This window comes from Pseudophryne corroboree, chromosome 6, assembly GCF_028390025.1.
Source record: "Pseudophryne corroboree isolate aPseCor3 chromosome 6, aPseCor3.hap2, whole genome shotgun sequence".
Classification (NCBI taxonomy): Eukaryota; Metazoa; Chordata; class Amphibia; order Anura; family Myobatrachidae; genus Pseudophryne; species Pseudophryne corroboree.
The window spans coordinates 280,380,649-280,394,925 of NC_086449.1; the positions used below are offsets into that span (position 1 = coordinate 280,380,649).

At 48.6% G+C, this 14,277-nt stretch overlaps 1 protein-coding gene across 3 annotated transcripts in view; it reads right to left on the minus strand.

The window, feature by feature from the left end:
• GLDN (gliomedin) overlaps nucleotides 1-14,277 on the minus strand; it is a 106,533-nt gene that overhangs the window by 5,778 nt on the left and 86,478 nt on the right. For all 3 annotated transcript variants that reach the window (XM_063926079.1, XM_063926078.1, XM_063926077.1), the window contains exon 9: nucleotides 7,721-7,871. In XM_063926079.1, coding sequence (XP_063782149.1) covers nucleotides 7,721-7,871 — 151 coding nt within the window. The remainder of the gene's footprint in view (nucleotides 1-7,720; nucleotides 7,872-14,277) is intronic.

The following is a 14,277-nucleotide window of genomic DNA, read 5'->3' on the forward strand; positions in this document are numbered from 1 at the left end:
AGCTGCAGTGCTGTGCGCTACCTTATGAAGACTGAAAGTCTTCTGCCGCCTGTTTCTGGACCTCTTCAACTTCGGCATCTGCAAGGGGGGTCGGCGGCACGGCTCCGGGACGAACCCCAGGGTGAGACCTGTGTTCCGACTCCCTCTGGAGCTAATGGTGTCCAGTAGCCTAAGAAGCAAATCCATCCTGCACGCAGGTGAGTTTACTTCTCTCCCCTAAGTCCCTCGTAGCAGTGAGCCTGTTGCCAGCAGGTCTCACTGAAAGAAAAAAACCTAACTTAAACTTTTATTCTAAGCAGCTCAGGAGAGCCACCTAGATTGCACCCTTCTCGGCCGGGCACAAAAATCTAACTGAGGCTTGGAGGAGGGTCATAGGGGGAGGAGCCAGTGCACACCACCTGATCCTAAAGCTTTTATTATTGTGCCCTGTCTCCTGCGGAGCCGCTATATCCCCATGGTCCTTACGGAGTCCCCAGCATCCACTAGGACGTCAGAGAAAAGCCGGTCATTGGACATTCAGCACAACGAAATAGATTACAATACTTAGTTGTAGTTCTACTTTGGTTAATGTAAAACATCAGCAATTAATGGGACTGTGCCTACGATGGTCAAACCTTTCTAAAGCACTGAATAAATGATTGTCTGTGCCTAACCAGGATGTTTGATAAAAAAAAAATGTATCTCAGCTATTGGGGTACCCTTGTATTCAGAAAAAAAAAAAATCTTCAAAATTTGTTAGATTAAATTAATGGTATATTATATAGTCAACTAGCTGAATTACCCATGCTTCGCTATGGAATTTCCAGTTTCTCTTACGTCCTAGAGAATGCTAGGGTCCATATTAGTACCATGGGGTATAGACGTGTCCACCAGGAACCATGGGCACTTTAAGAGTTTGATAGTGTGGGCTGGCTACTCCCTCTATGCCCTTCCTACTAGACTCAGTTTAGAAAATGTGACCGGTGGAGCCGGTCACAGCTAGTGGAGCTCCTAGAGTTTGTCTGGTTTTATTATTTTTTTAAGAGTAATTAGGCACAGGGAGGCTGCTGGCAACAGCCTCCCTGCTTCGTGGGACTTAAGGGGGGGGGAGTAGTGTCCAACCCTCTGAGGTTAATGGCCACTATCCGCTGACAGGACATTAAGCTCCTGAGGGTGATGATCGTTAGCCCCTGAGGCGACCACTCCTGCAGCATGCCACCACCCCCTAACAGAGTCAGAAGATTGCGGTGGTGAGTGTATCACCGGTGACCCGACAAGCGGGGAGCCGGTGTGAATGGCAGCAACAGGGTGGGAGCGCAGTTCTGACACTGCGCTCCGGACAGGCTCAGCGGTAATCAGGTGCGGCCCTGTGAGGGGCGCCCTGGGCCAGCGCAATACCCTTGAAAACTGCTAGCGTCATTACCTCAGGCCAGTATAAAGAGTCAAAGTGCGGGAAGACGTGCCATGTATGGGGGCGGAGCTTCTCAGAGCAGACCCAGCAGCTCACCAGCGCCATTTTCTCCCAGCAGATCCACACCAAGAGACACTGACAGGGAGCGTGGCCCCTCCATATAACTCCAGCTATCCTGTGCGGTACCAGGGGGTTGTAGAAGGGGGAGGAGACTGTATATATCTGTGTAGTCTATTAAGAGTGCACAGTCAGCGCAAGGCAGTTATTTCATAACTGCCTACTGGGGCGCTGTGTGTGCTGGCTCTATTAACTGTGTTTCTCTGAAGGTACTTGGGGGAAACTGTGTCTGACATTTTCCTGTGTGTGTGTGTGTGTGTGTGTGAGTGTGTTTGTGTGTGTGTGTGTGTGTGTGTGTGTGTGTGTGTGTGTGTGTGTGTGTGTGTGTGTGTGTGTGTGTGTTCAAATTTATCACATAACAATGTCCAGGGACTCTGTGTCTTGTGCAGCAGAATATGCATTTTCTCCAGAGGAATCCATTCCCTGTACTCAGGAATGTAATATCATGTCTCAGCCTTCTGAATCTGAGCCACATTGGTTGGCTTCCATTAAGTGAATGTTATCCCAGATTTCTTCTAGGGTAGCCCATAATGAGACTGAAACACAGGTTTTGAGAAAATCTGTGGAGGTTTTGTCTGGTTCTGTCCCCACTACTTCATCAAAATCCCCAGGTATATACCCAAAGAAACGTGTCCTTGCCCAGATTACGTAAATTGACACGGATACAGACTCTGACATGGCAGGCGGTGATGGGGATATGCGTGGGGAATGGGGGGTGAGGTGGGGGGGGTGAGGCTTCCCTTGCTAAAGGGGTACAGCTCATGATTGAGGCCATTAGGGATGTTTTACACATTACTGACAAGCCCCCTGAACAGGTTGAGGAGGCTTATTTCACTGACAACAGGATGCCCCCCCCCCCCATAACTTTCCCTGTGTCTAAAAATTGAACGCATTATTTGAAAATCCTGGGGAAACCCGGAGAAGAAATTCCAGATCCCAAAGAGGGTTCTTGTTACTCTTCCCTTCCCTGAGGAGGATAGGAAAAAGTGGTAAAGCCCACCTATAGTGGACGCTTCTGTCTCTAGGCTTTTAAAAAAGGTGGTTTTACCTGTACCTGGGTCTACTGCGTTGAAAGAAACGGCAGACCGCAAGATTGAGACTACGCTCAAATCCATATACACTGCTTCAGGTGTGGCGTTAAGGCCTACTATTGCCTGTGCATGGAATTCTAAAGCCATAGTAAAGTGGTCAGGTGCATTGCTTGAGGAATTAGATACTATGGATAGAAGTGACACTGACATGTTTTTACGTAACATACAGGATTCTGCGGGGTTCATGGTGGATGCCATGAAGGACCTGGGTAATCTGACTGCAAGGACATCGTCCATGGCTGTCTCAGCACGCCGGGGACTCTGGCTACGCCAATGGTCTGCCGACACAGAATCCAGGAGAAGTGTGGAGAACCTACCCTTCATAGGTCAGGCTCTATTTGGGGATGCATTGGATGCGTGGATCTCCACGGCAACCGCTGGTAAGTCAACCTTTCTTCCCTCAGCCACTCAGATGACGAAGAAATCCTTTTCTACATCCACAACGCAGTCCTTTCGGACCGCAAAGGCTAGAAAGTCCAAACCTCATACCACTTTCTTCAGAGGCGGTCGAGCAAAATCAAAAAAACCTGCACCCGCAGGTTCCCAGGAACAGAAGCCTGCCTCTGTTTCCTCAAAATCCTCAGCATGATGGTGGACCTCACTACCTGGAGAACGGGCAGGTGGGAGCGAGACTCAGACGTTTCAGTCACGTTTCGGTGTCATCCGGCCTTGATCCCTGGGTGCAGGATATTGTGTCCCATGGGTACAGATGAGTTTCAAGAGCTCCCGCCTCGCAGATTCTTCAAATCGGGCTTGCCAGCTTTGCTGACAGGGCTATCCTTCAGGAAGCCATTCAAAAATTAGAAAGGTCAGATGTCATTGTCCCAGTTCCACCTCATCTAATAAACAGGGGTTATTATTCAAACCTATTCGTGGTACCAAAACCGGATGGTTCAGCCAGGCCAATTTTGAATCTGAAGTCGTTAAACCCTTATCTAAGGGAATTCAAATTCAAAATGGAGTCTCTGAGAGCAGTGATATCAGGGCTGGAGGAGGGAGAGTTTCTGGTATCTCTAGATATCAAGGATGCGTACCTCCACATTCCAATTTGGCCGCCACACCAGGCTTATCTCAGATTTGCGCTGTTGGACTGTTACTATCAGTTCCAGGCACTGCCATTTGGCCTCTCCACAGCACTGCGGGTGTTCACCAAGGTAATGGCAGAGATGATGATTCTCCTCTGCAAGCAGGGGGTGAATATAATTCCGTATCTGGACAATCTGCTGGTAAAGGCATCTTCCAGGGAGAGGTTGTTGCAGTCCATTGCTCTCACGACTCGACTGTTCAGGGAACGCGGATGGATCCTGAATCTTCCAAAGTCACATTTGGAGCCAACAAGGAGATTGTCTTTCCTAGGGATGATCCTCGACACGGAAATGCAGAGGGTATTTCTACCGGTGGAAAAAGCGTTGGTTATACAAACGATGGTCTGGGATGTCTTGAGACCTGCCCGGGTATCGGTTCATCAGTGCAATCGCCTTCTGGGGAAGATGGTTGCCTCCTATGGGGCTCTACAGTATGGAAGATTTCATGCACGGTCCTTCCAACTGGATCTCCTGGACAAGTGGTCGGGATATCACCTACACATGCACCAGAGGATATGTCTGTCGCCGAAAGCCAGGATTTCACTCCTGTGGTGGCTATAGCTGCCTCACTTTCTCGAGGGACGCAGGTTCGGGATTCAGAACTGGATCCTTCTAACCATGGATGCAAGTCTCAGAGGTTGGGGCGCAGTCACCCAAGAGAAAACCTTCCAAGGAACATGGTCAAATCTGGAATCCATTCTTCCAATAAACATCCTGGAACTAAGCCGTGTACAACGGTCTTCTACAAGCGGCACACCTTCTACAAGATCAGGCCATTCAGGTACAGTCGGACAATGTAACAACAGTGGCCTACATAAACCGGCAGGGCGGAACGAAGAGCAGAGCTGCAATGTCAGTGGTAACAAGAATCATCCTTTGGGCAGAAAAGCACGAGGTGGCACTGTCAGCAATCTTCATTCCGGGAGTGGACAACTGGGAAGCGGACTTCCTCAGCAGACACTATCTCCATCCAGGAGAGTGGGGTCTCCATCCGGAGGTGTTCACGGAAGTAACAAGTCTTTGGGGTGTACCTCAAATAGACATGATGACTTCCCGTCTCAACAAGAAGCTTTGGAGGTACTGTTTCAGGTCGAGAGACCCGCAAGCAGTGGCGGCGGATGCCCTGGTAACTCCGTGGGTATTCAAGTCAGTGTACGTGTTCCCTCCACTTCCACTCATTCCAAGGATTTTAAAGCTCAGAAAGAGAACAAGAGTTCAGACAATCCTCATTGCTCCGGGCTAGCCGAGAAGGGCTTGGTACGCGGATCTTCTAGAATTAATGCTGGAAGAGCAGAGGCCTCTTCCGCTTCGCGAGGACCTTCTGCTACAGGGGCCGTTAGCTTATCAAGACTTACCACGGCTACGTTTGATGGCATGGAGGGTGAGCGCCAGATCTTAGCTAGGAAGGACATTCCAAGCAAGGTCATTCCTACCCTGATATAGGCTAGAAAAGGAGTAATGTCAAAGCATTACCATCACATTTGTAAAAAGTATGTGTCTTGGTGTGAATCCATGAAGTTTCCTATGGTGGAGTTTCAACTTGGACGGTTTCTCCTCTTCCTGCAAGCAGGTGTGGATGTGGGCCTGCGTTTGGGATCCATAAAGGTCCAGATTTCGGCCTTGTCCATTTTCTTCCAGAAACAACTGGCTTCCCTCCCTGAGGTTCAGACTTTCTTGAAAGGAGTTCTGCACATCCAGCCTCCCTTTGTGCCTCCTACGGCACCCTGGGATCTTAACGTGGTGTTGCTGCAATCAAATTGGTTCGAGCCTTTACAGGAGGTTGAGGTCAAGTTTCTTATTTGGAAGGCTATCACCTTGTTGGCCTTAGCTTCTGCTAGACGTGTGTCAGAATTGGGGGCTTTGTCTTGTTAAAGCCACTACATAATCTTTCATGAAGATGGAGCTGAGCTCAGGACGCGTCAGCAGTTTCTTCCAAAGGTTGTGTCGGCTTTTCATATCAACCAGCCTATTGTGGTGCCAGTGGCTACTGACTCCTCAATTACCTCAAAGTCCTTGGATGTTGTAAGGGCTCTGAAGATCTATGTGAAGAGGACTGCTCGTCACAGGAAATCGGACTCTGTTTGTCCTGTATGATCCCAAGAAAATTGGGTGTCCTGCTTCTAAACAGATGATTTCTCGCTGGATCAGGTTCACTATCCAGCATGCTTATTTTACGGCAGGATTGCCGTGTCCGAAATCTGTTATGGCCCACTCTACTTGTAAGGTGGGTTCTTCCTGGGCGGCTGCCCGGGGTGTCTCAGTTTTACAGCTTTGCCGAGCGGCTACTTGGTCAGGGTCGAACACATTTTCTAGGTTCTACAAGTTCGATACTTGGGCCTCTGAGGACCTAAAGTTCGGTCAATCAGTTCTGCAGGAGCCTCAGCGCTCTCCCTCCCGTTCTGGGAGCTTTGGTACATCCCCATGGTACTAATATGGACCCCAGCATCCTCTAGGATAGGGGTTCTCAAATTCGGTCCTCAGGACCCCACACAGTGCATGTTTTGCAGGTAACCCAGCAAGTACACAGGTGTATTAATTACTCACTGACCCATTTTAAAAGGTCCACAGTTGGAGCTAATTATTTCACTTGCGATTCTGTGAGGAGACCTGCAAAACATGCACTGTGTGGGGTCCTGAGGACCGAGTTTGAGAACCTGTGCTCTAGGATGTAAGAGAAAATAGGATTTTATTTTCCTACCGTTAAATCCTTTTCTCGTAGACCGTAGAGGATGCTGGGCACTCCCACCCAGCGCTTTGTTCTCCTGCAATTGTTATTTGGTTCAGTACTGCTTTGTTCTTAGTTGAGTACTGTGTTGTCTGGTAGGAGGGGCATAGAGGGAAGAGCCAGCCCACACTATCAAACTCTTAAAGTGCCCATGGCTCCTGGTGGTCCCGTCTATACCCCATGGTACTAATATGGACCCCAGCATCCTCTACGGACTATGAGAAAAGGATTTACCGGTAGGTAATTAAAATCCTATTATTTCTGTGTGTATAACTTTCATTTTAAAGGAATTCTTGGTAAACTAAGACCACCCATCCCCCAGCAGCCAGCAACACCTGGAGGGAGCACCCCAGAGACAGAGGTGACTCCCGCTGCTGAGAACCTCCCCGGAGCACCTCCTCCCCAAGCTGGACACAGCAGCCAGTGCCGGATACACCGGCGGAGACCTCTGCGTTACCCAGGAGCGGTGACCCCCTGGTGTCAGTACAGTAGTAGTTATAGGGACGGAGCCGCATCGCGCTGCTGCAGATCAGTTGGTGGAAAGCGAGGAGCGGAGGGAGGATGTTAAACGTGGAGAGCCTGGACCGGGTGGATCTGTGTGAGAGTCTGTTGACGTGGGTAAGTGTGAAAGCAGCAGGGCTGCCCCATCCCCCACCCCCAGGCCCTGCACACACTGCCGACTGCTGTCATTGTTTCATCACCCGAGCTGGGTGTAGTCTACGTGGGAGCTGTTCCCCCATGGGGCACTATGTAATGGGCCTCTGGGCTATATACTTGTCAGTTTGATGCATAATTTGACACCAATGTCAGTAATTTTGGACATTTTATTTTTCACCCCTTCTCAACCCCCATGCTGACGGGGGCTAAACTTGGACTTAAACGGCAACGGGAGTGTCACTATTCATCTCCGCAACCCCGGAAACTGGATTTTTACATGTCACCCCCATCCCACCCCTAGGGGTGTCTAACCCCACAGTATTTTTTTCCAGATTGTAAATCACATGTGTACCAAGTTTGGTGTAAATTGCTCCAGGCAATCCAGAGTTAAGCTGGACAATCTTCTACTACATACTCCCTACAACGGCACCTAACCCTTTGTTTCTGACACCCTGATGCTTATTTCAGTGTTGTGTCCGTTGATGCAGAAATGTTTATATACCATGTACTTGTCCTACATTGTCTTGTAGTGTAAGTCACTGTTTTCTTGTTTTGCTCATTTGTTTATGTACTTTGTTAGGTGTTGCAGAACCCTTGTGGCGCCATATAAATAAAGGCTAATAATAAATAATTGAATACATGTGTAAATAATTACCTTACAATTTTATTGGACCCTCCTTTGTGGTAATACAGTGCTTTGTCATACACTAGATGACCACATCCATGATAGAACCAGCGGAGTTTCATGGTCTTGTAGTTATCATTCAGTAAGGCTGTTTTATTTTCATAGACTTTTACAATTAGCCCTGCAAGCAGAAGGTCATTTAGACCAAGTTCAATTATATTAGTCATTAAACACAGGAAACATATGCAAAAATCTACATTATTCGATAATTCTAAAACATATAGCTATGAACATATATTATATTTTAAACATATTCCTATCTTCCTGAATATGTCTGTGTTTATTTTTCCCTGCTTATAGTAATTGAAGGAATCCCTAGCTTGCAAAATAAGTGCTGAAGCTTGTAGCATGAGCACTCATTTGCAAGAAGCTAAAAAAACACATAAAAAAGTACTATGTGCAGGTAAATGGCTATACTGAACCTGTATTTGATTTGTCGGAAGATACTGGGATATTAGAGTCATCTGTTTAAAAACAGTATAAGAACTATACCAGAGCAATTTACAGTTTGCTCAAAAATACTATAAATGCTACTGAAAACTGAGACTATTTATTTCTCTGACGTCCTAGTGGATGCTGGGAACTCCGTAAGGACCATGGGGAATAGCGGCTCCGCAGGAGTCTGGGCACAACTAAAAGAAAGCTTTTAGACTACCTGGTGTGCACTGGCTCCTCCCACTATGACCCTCCTCCAAGCCTCAGTTAGATTTTTGTGCCCGGCCGAGCTGGATGCACACTAGGGGCTCTCCTGAGCTCTTAGAAAGAAAGTATAATTTAGGTTTTTTATTTTACAGTGAGACCTGCTGGCAACAGGCTCACTGCAACGAGGGACTAAGGGGAGAAGAAGCGAACCTACCTGCTTGCAGCTAGCTTGGGCTTCTTAGGCTACTGGACACCATTAGCTCCAGAGGGATCAACCGCATGGAACTGGCCTTGGTGTTCGGTCCCGGAGCCGCGCCGCCGTCCCCCTTACAGAGCCAGAAGCAAGAAGAAGTCCGGAAAATCGGCGGCATGAAGACTTCTGTCTTCACCAAGGTAGCGCATAGCACTGCAGCTGTGCGCCATTGCTCCTCATACACACTTCACACTCCGGTCACTGAGGGTGCAGGGCGCTGGGGGGGGGGCCCTGAGCAGCAATAAAAACACCTTGGCTGGCAAAACAATCACAATATATAGCCCCAGAAGCTATATATGTGATAATTACCCCTGCCAGAATCCTTAAAAAAGCGGGAGAAAAGTCCGCGAAAAAGGGGCGGAGCTATCTCTCTCAGCACACTGGCGCCATTTCTCCCTCACAGTTCCGCTGGAAGGAAGCTCCCTGGCTCTCCCCTGCAGTCTACACTACAGAAAAGGGTAAAAAAGAGAGGGGGGGCACTAAATTTAGGCGCAGTAAATATTATAGCAGCTATAGGGGACATAATTCAGTTAGTCCCTGCATTATATAGCGCTCTGGTGTGTGCTGGCATACTCTCTCTCTCCCCAAAGGGCTTCTGTGGGGTCCTGTCCTCTATTAGAGCATTCCCGGTGTGTCGGTACGGCTGTGTCGACATGTTTGATGAGGAAAATTATGTGGAGGCGGAGCAGATGCCCATAGAAGTGATGTCACCCCCTGCGGGGCAGACACCTGAGTGGATAATTTTTTGGGAGGAATTACGTGCAAGTGTCGACTCCTTACACACAAAATTTGACGACATGCCAAATGCGGGACAGCCGGCTTCTCAGCTTGTGCCTGCCCAGGTGTCTCAAAGGCCATCAGGGGCTCTAAAACGCCCGCTACCTCAGATGGCAGACGCAGATGTCAACACGGATACTGATACCAGTGTCGACGACGATGAGTCAAATCTAATGTCCACTAGGGCCATTCGTTGCATGATTGAGGCAATGAAGGAGGTATTACACATTTCGGATATAAACCCAGGTACCACTAAAAAGGGTATTATGTTTGGGGAGAAAAAACTACCCGTAGTTTTTCCCCCATCTGAAGAATTAAATGAAGTGTGTGAAGAAGCGTGGGCTTTCCCCGATAAAAGATTGGTAATCCCTAAAAAATTACTAATGGCGTTCCCTTTCCCGCCAGAGGATAGGGCACGTTGGGAAACACCTCCTAGGGTGGATAAAGCGCTCACACGTTTGTCTAAAAAGGTGGCACTTCCGTCTCCGGATACGGCCGCCCTAAAGGAGCCTGCGGATAGAAAGCAGGAGGCGATCCTGAAGTCTGTATATACACACTCAGGCATTATACTGAGACCAGCTATTGCGTCAGCATGGATGTGCAGTGCTGCCGCTGCATGGTCAGATTCCCTGTCAGAAAATATTGACACCCTAGACAGGGACACTATTCTCCTAACCATAGAGCATATAAAAGACTCAGTCTTATACATGAGAGATGCACAGAGGGAGATCTGCCGGCTGGCATCTAAAATAAGTGCATTGTCCATTTCTGCTAGGAGAGGCTTATGGACTCTGCAGTGGACAGGGGATGCAGATTCCAAAAGGCACATGGAAGTTTTGCCTTATAAGGGTGAGGAGTTATTCGGGGATGGTCTCTCAGACCTAGTTTCCACAGCGACAGCTGGGAAATCAGCATTTTTGCCCCAGGTTCCCTCACAGCCTAAAAAAGCGCAGTTTTATCAAGTACAGTCCTTTCGGACCCAGAGAAACAGGCGAGGAAAAAGCGGGTCCTTTCTGTCCAGAGGCAGAGGTAGGGGAAAAAGGCTGCAACAAACAGCAGGTTCCCAGGAGCAAAACTCCTCCCCCGCTTCTTCCAAGTCCGCCGCATGACGGTGGGGCTCCACAGGCGGAGCCAGGTACGGTGGGGGGGCGCCTCAAAAATTTCAGCGATCAGTGGGCTCGCTCACAGGTGGATCCCTGGATCTTGCAAGTAGTATCTCAGGGGTACAAACTGGAATTCGAGGTGTCTCCCCCCCGCCGTTTCCTCAAATCTGCCTTGCCAACGACTCCCTCAGGCAGGGAGGCTGTGCTAGAGGCAATTCACAAGCTGTATTCCCAGCAGGTGATAGTCAAGGTGCCCCTACTTCAACAAGGACGGGGTTACTATTCCACACTGTTTGTGGTACCGAAACCGGACGGTTCGGTGAGACCCATTTTAAATTTAAAATCCTTGAACACATACATAAAAAAGTTCAAGTTCAAGATGGAATCGCTCAGGGCGGTTATTGCAAGCCTGGACGAGGGGGATTACATGGTATCCCTGGACATCAAGGATGCTTACCTGCATGTCCCCATTTATCATCCTCACCAGGAGTACCTCAGATTTGCGGTACAAAATTGCCATTACCAATTCAAGACGCTGCCGTTTGGACTGTCCACGGCACCGAGGGTGTTTACCAAGGTAATGGCGGAAATGATGATACTCCTTCGAAAAAAGGGAGTTTTAATTATCCCGTACTTGGACGATCTCCTAATAAAGGCGAGATCCAGGGAGCAGTTGTTGGTAGGAGTAGCACTATCTCAGGAGGTGCTACACCAGCACGGTTGGATTCTGAATATTCCAAAGTCACAGCTGGTTCCGACGACACGTCTACTGTTCCTGGGAATGATTTTGGACACAGTCCAGAAAAAAGTGTTTCTCCCGGAGGAGAAAGCCAAGGAGCTGTCATCTCTAGTCAGAGACTTCCTGAAACCAAAACAGGTGTCGGTGCATCACTGCACGCGAGTCCTGGGAAAGATGGTGGCTTCTTACGAAGCAATTCCTTTCGGCAGGTTCCATGCCAGAATCTTTCAGTGGGACCTGTTGGACCAATGGTCCGGATCGCATCTTCAGATGCATCGGCTAATAACCCTGTCTCCAAGAACCAGGGTGTCTCTGCTGTGGTGGCTGCAGAGTGCTCATCTCCTAGAGGGCCGCAGATTCGGCATACAGGACTGGGTCCTGGTGACCACGGATGCCAGCCTTCGAGGCTGGGGGGCAGCCACACAGGGAAGAAACATCCAAGGACTATGGTCGAGTCAGGAGACTTCCTTGGACATAAATATTCTAGAACTAAGGGCCATTTACAGTGCCCTAAGTCAGGCAAAACCCCTGCTTCTACACCAGCCGGTACTGATCCAGTCAGACAACATCACGGCGGTCGCCCATGTAAACCGACAGGGCGGCACAAGAAGCAGGACGGCAATGGCAGAAGCCACAAGGATTCTCCGGTGGGCGGAAAATCACGTGCTAGCACTGTCAGCAGTGTTCATTCCGGGAGTGGACAACTGGGAAGCAGACTTCCTAAGCAGGCATGACCTCCACCCGGGAGAGTGGGGACTTCATCCAGAAGTCTTCACACTGATTGTAAATCGTTGGGAACGGCCACAGGTGGACATGATGGCGTCCCGCCTAAACAAAAAACTGGAGAGATATTGTGCCAGGTCAAGGGACCCTCAGGCGATAGCGGTGGACGCTCTAGTGACACCGTGGGTGTACCAGTCAGTTTATGTGTTCCCTCCTCTGCCTCTCATACCAAAGGTACTGAGAATAATAAGAAAACGAGGAGTAAGGACAATACTCGTGGTTCCGGATTGGCCAAGAAGAGCTTGGTACCCGGAACTTCAAGAGATGATCTCAGAGGACCCATGGCCTCTGCCGCTCAGACAGGACCTGTTGCAGCAGGGGCCCTGTCTGTTCCAAGACTTACCGCGGCTGCGTTTTACGGCATGGCGGTTGAACGCCGGATCCTAAAGGAAAAGGGCATTCCGGAGGATGTCATTCCTACGCTGATTAAAGCCAGGAAAGATGTAACGGTAAAACATTATCACCGCATATGGCGGAAATATGTTGCTTGGTGTGAGGCCAATAAGGCCCCAACAGAGGAATTTCAGCTGGGTCGATTTCTGCACTTCCTACAGGCAGGAGTGACTATGGGCCTAAAATTAGGCTCCATTAAGGTACAGATATCGGCTCTGTCGATTTTTTTCCAAAAAGAACTAGCTTCACTACCTGAAGTTCAGACATTTGTAAAAGGAGTGCTGCATATTCAGCCCCCCTTTGTGCCTCCAGTGGCACCCTGGGATCTCAACGTGGTGTTGAATTTCCTAAAATCACATTGGTTTGAGCCACTAAAGACCGTGGATCTAAAATATCTCACGTGGAAAGTGGTCATGTTATTGGCCTTGGCTTCGGCCAGGCGTGTATCAGAATTGTCGGCTTTAAAACTTTGCCGAGCTGCTACTTGGTCAGGGGCAAACACGTTTGCAAAATTCTACAAATTTGATACCCTGGCTGAGGAGGACCTTGAGTTCTCTCATTCGGTGCTGCAGAGTCATCCGCACTCTCCCGTCCGTTTGGGAGCTTTGGTATAATCCCCATGGTCCTTTCGGAGTTCCCAGCATCCACTAGGACGTCAGAGAAAATAAGAATTTACTCACCGGTAATTTTATTTCTCGTAGTCCGTAGTGGATGCTCGGCGCCCGTCCCAAGTGCGGATTGTCTGCAATACTTGTACATAGTTGTTGTTCACAAAAGGGTTATTGTTATGAGCCATCTGTTGAGAGGCTCAGTTAAATTTCATACTGTTAACTGGATATGGTATCACGAGTTATACGGTGTGATTGGTGTGGCTGGTATGAGTCTTACCCGGGATTCAAAATCCTTCCTTATTGTGTCAGCTCTTCCGGGCACAGTATCCTAACTGAGGCTTGGAGGAGGGTCATAGTGGGAGGAGCCAGTGCACACCAGGTAGTCTAAAAGCTTTCTTTTAGTTGTGCCCAGACTCCTGCGGAGCCGCTATTCCCCATGGTCCTTACGGAGTTCCCAGCATCCACTACGGACTACGAGAAATAGAATTACCGGTGAGTAAATTCTTATTTTTCCTTAAGTGTATATCAAAATACAGAGAAGAAGAAACATTGCAAACAGCTTGTAACATGTTCGAAGAATGTTAGGCTGGGTACACGTTGGACAATATATTGTTCCAATGCGGATCGGAACCATATATCTGACACATCACCCAATGTGTAACTACAATGACGAGCTCCTGCAATGGCATGGACAATATAGCATGCGGCTGCACAACATATCGTTCAATGTGTATGGACAACCGATATATCGTTAAATCGTCCGTCCTGTCGGCTGGGAACCATATCATTTGAATGACCGTGGAACCCAGCGTCATAACAATATATTGCATCGCTATATATTTCCATCTCAAAAACATCTCAAGGATCAGACCCTTTTTCACCCAGGATGCTACTAAGACCCTTATCCACTCACTGGTCATCCCCAGATTGGACTACTGTAATCTCCTCCTATATGGCCTCCCTGAAAAATGCCTCTCTCCACTCCAATCTATCCTCAATGCTGCTGCCCGTCTCATCTTCCTCACCAATCGTACTACATCCTCCTCCCCTCTCTTGCAGGATCTCCACTGGCTTCCCTTCCTTTTCAGAATCTAATTCTAGCTTCTCACACTCACCTACAAAGCCCTCACCCACACTTATCTCTCTTTACATTCCCACCCGTCCTTCATTCTGCTAATGCATACCGTCTCTCCTGTCAACTGATTACCTCCTCCCACTCCTACCTA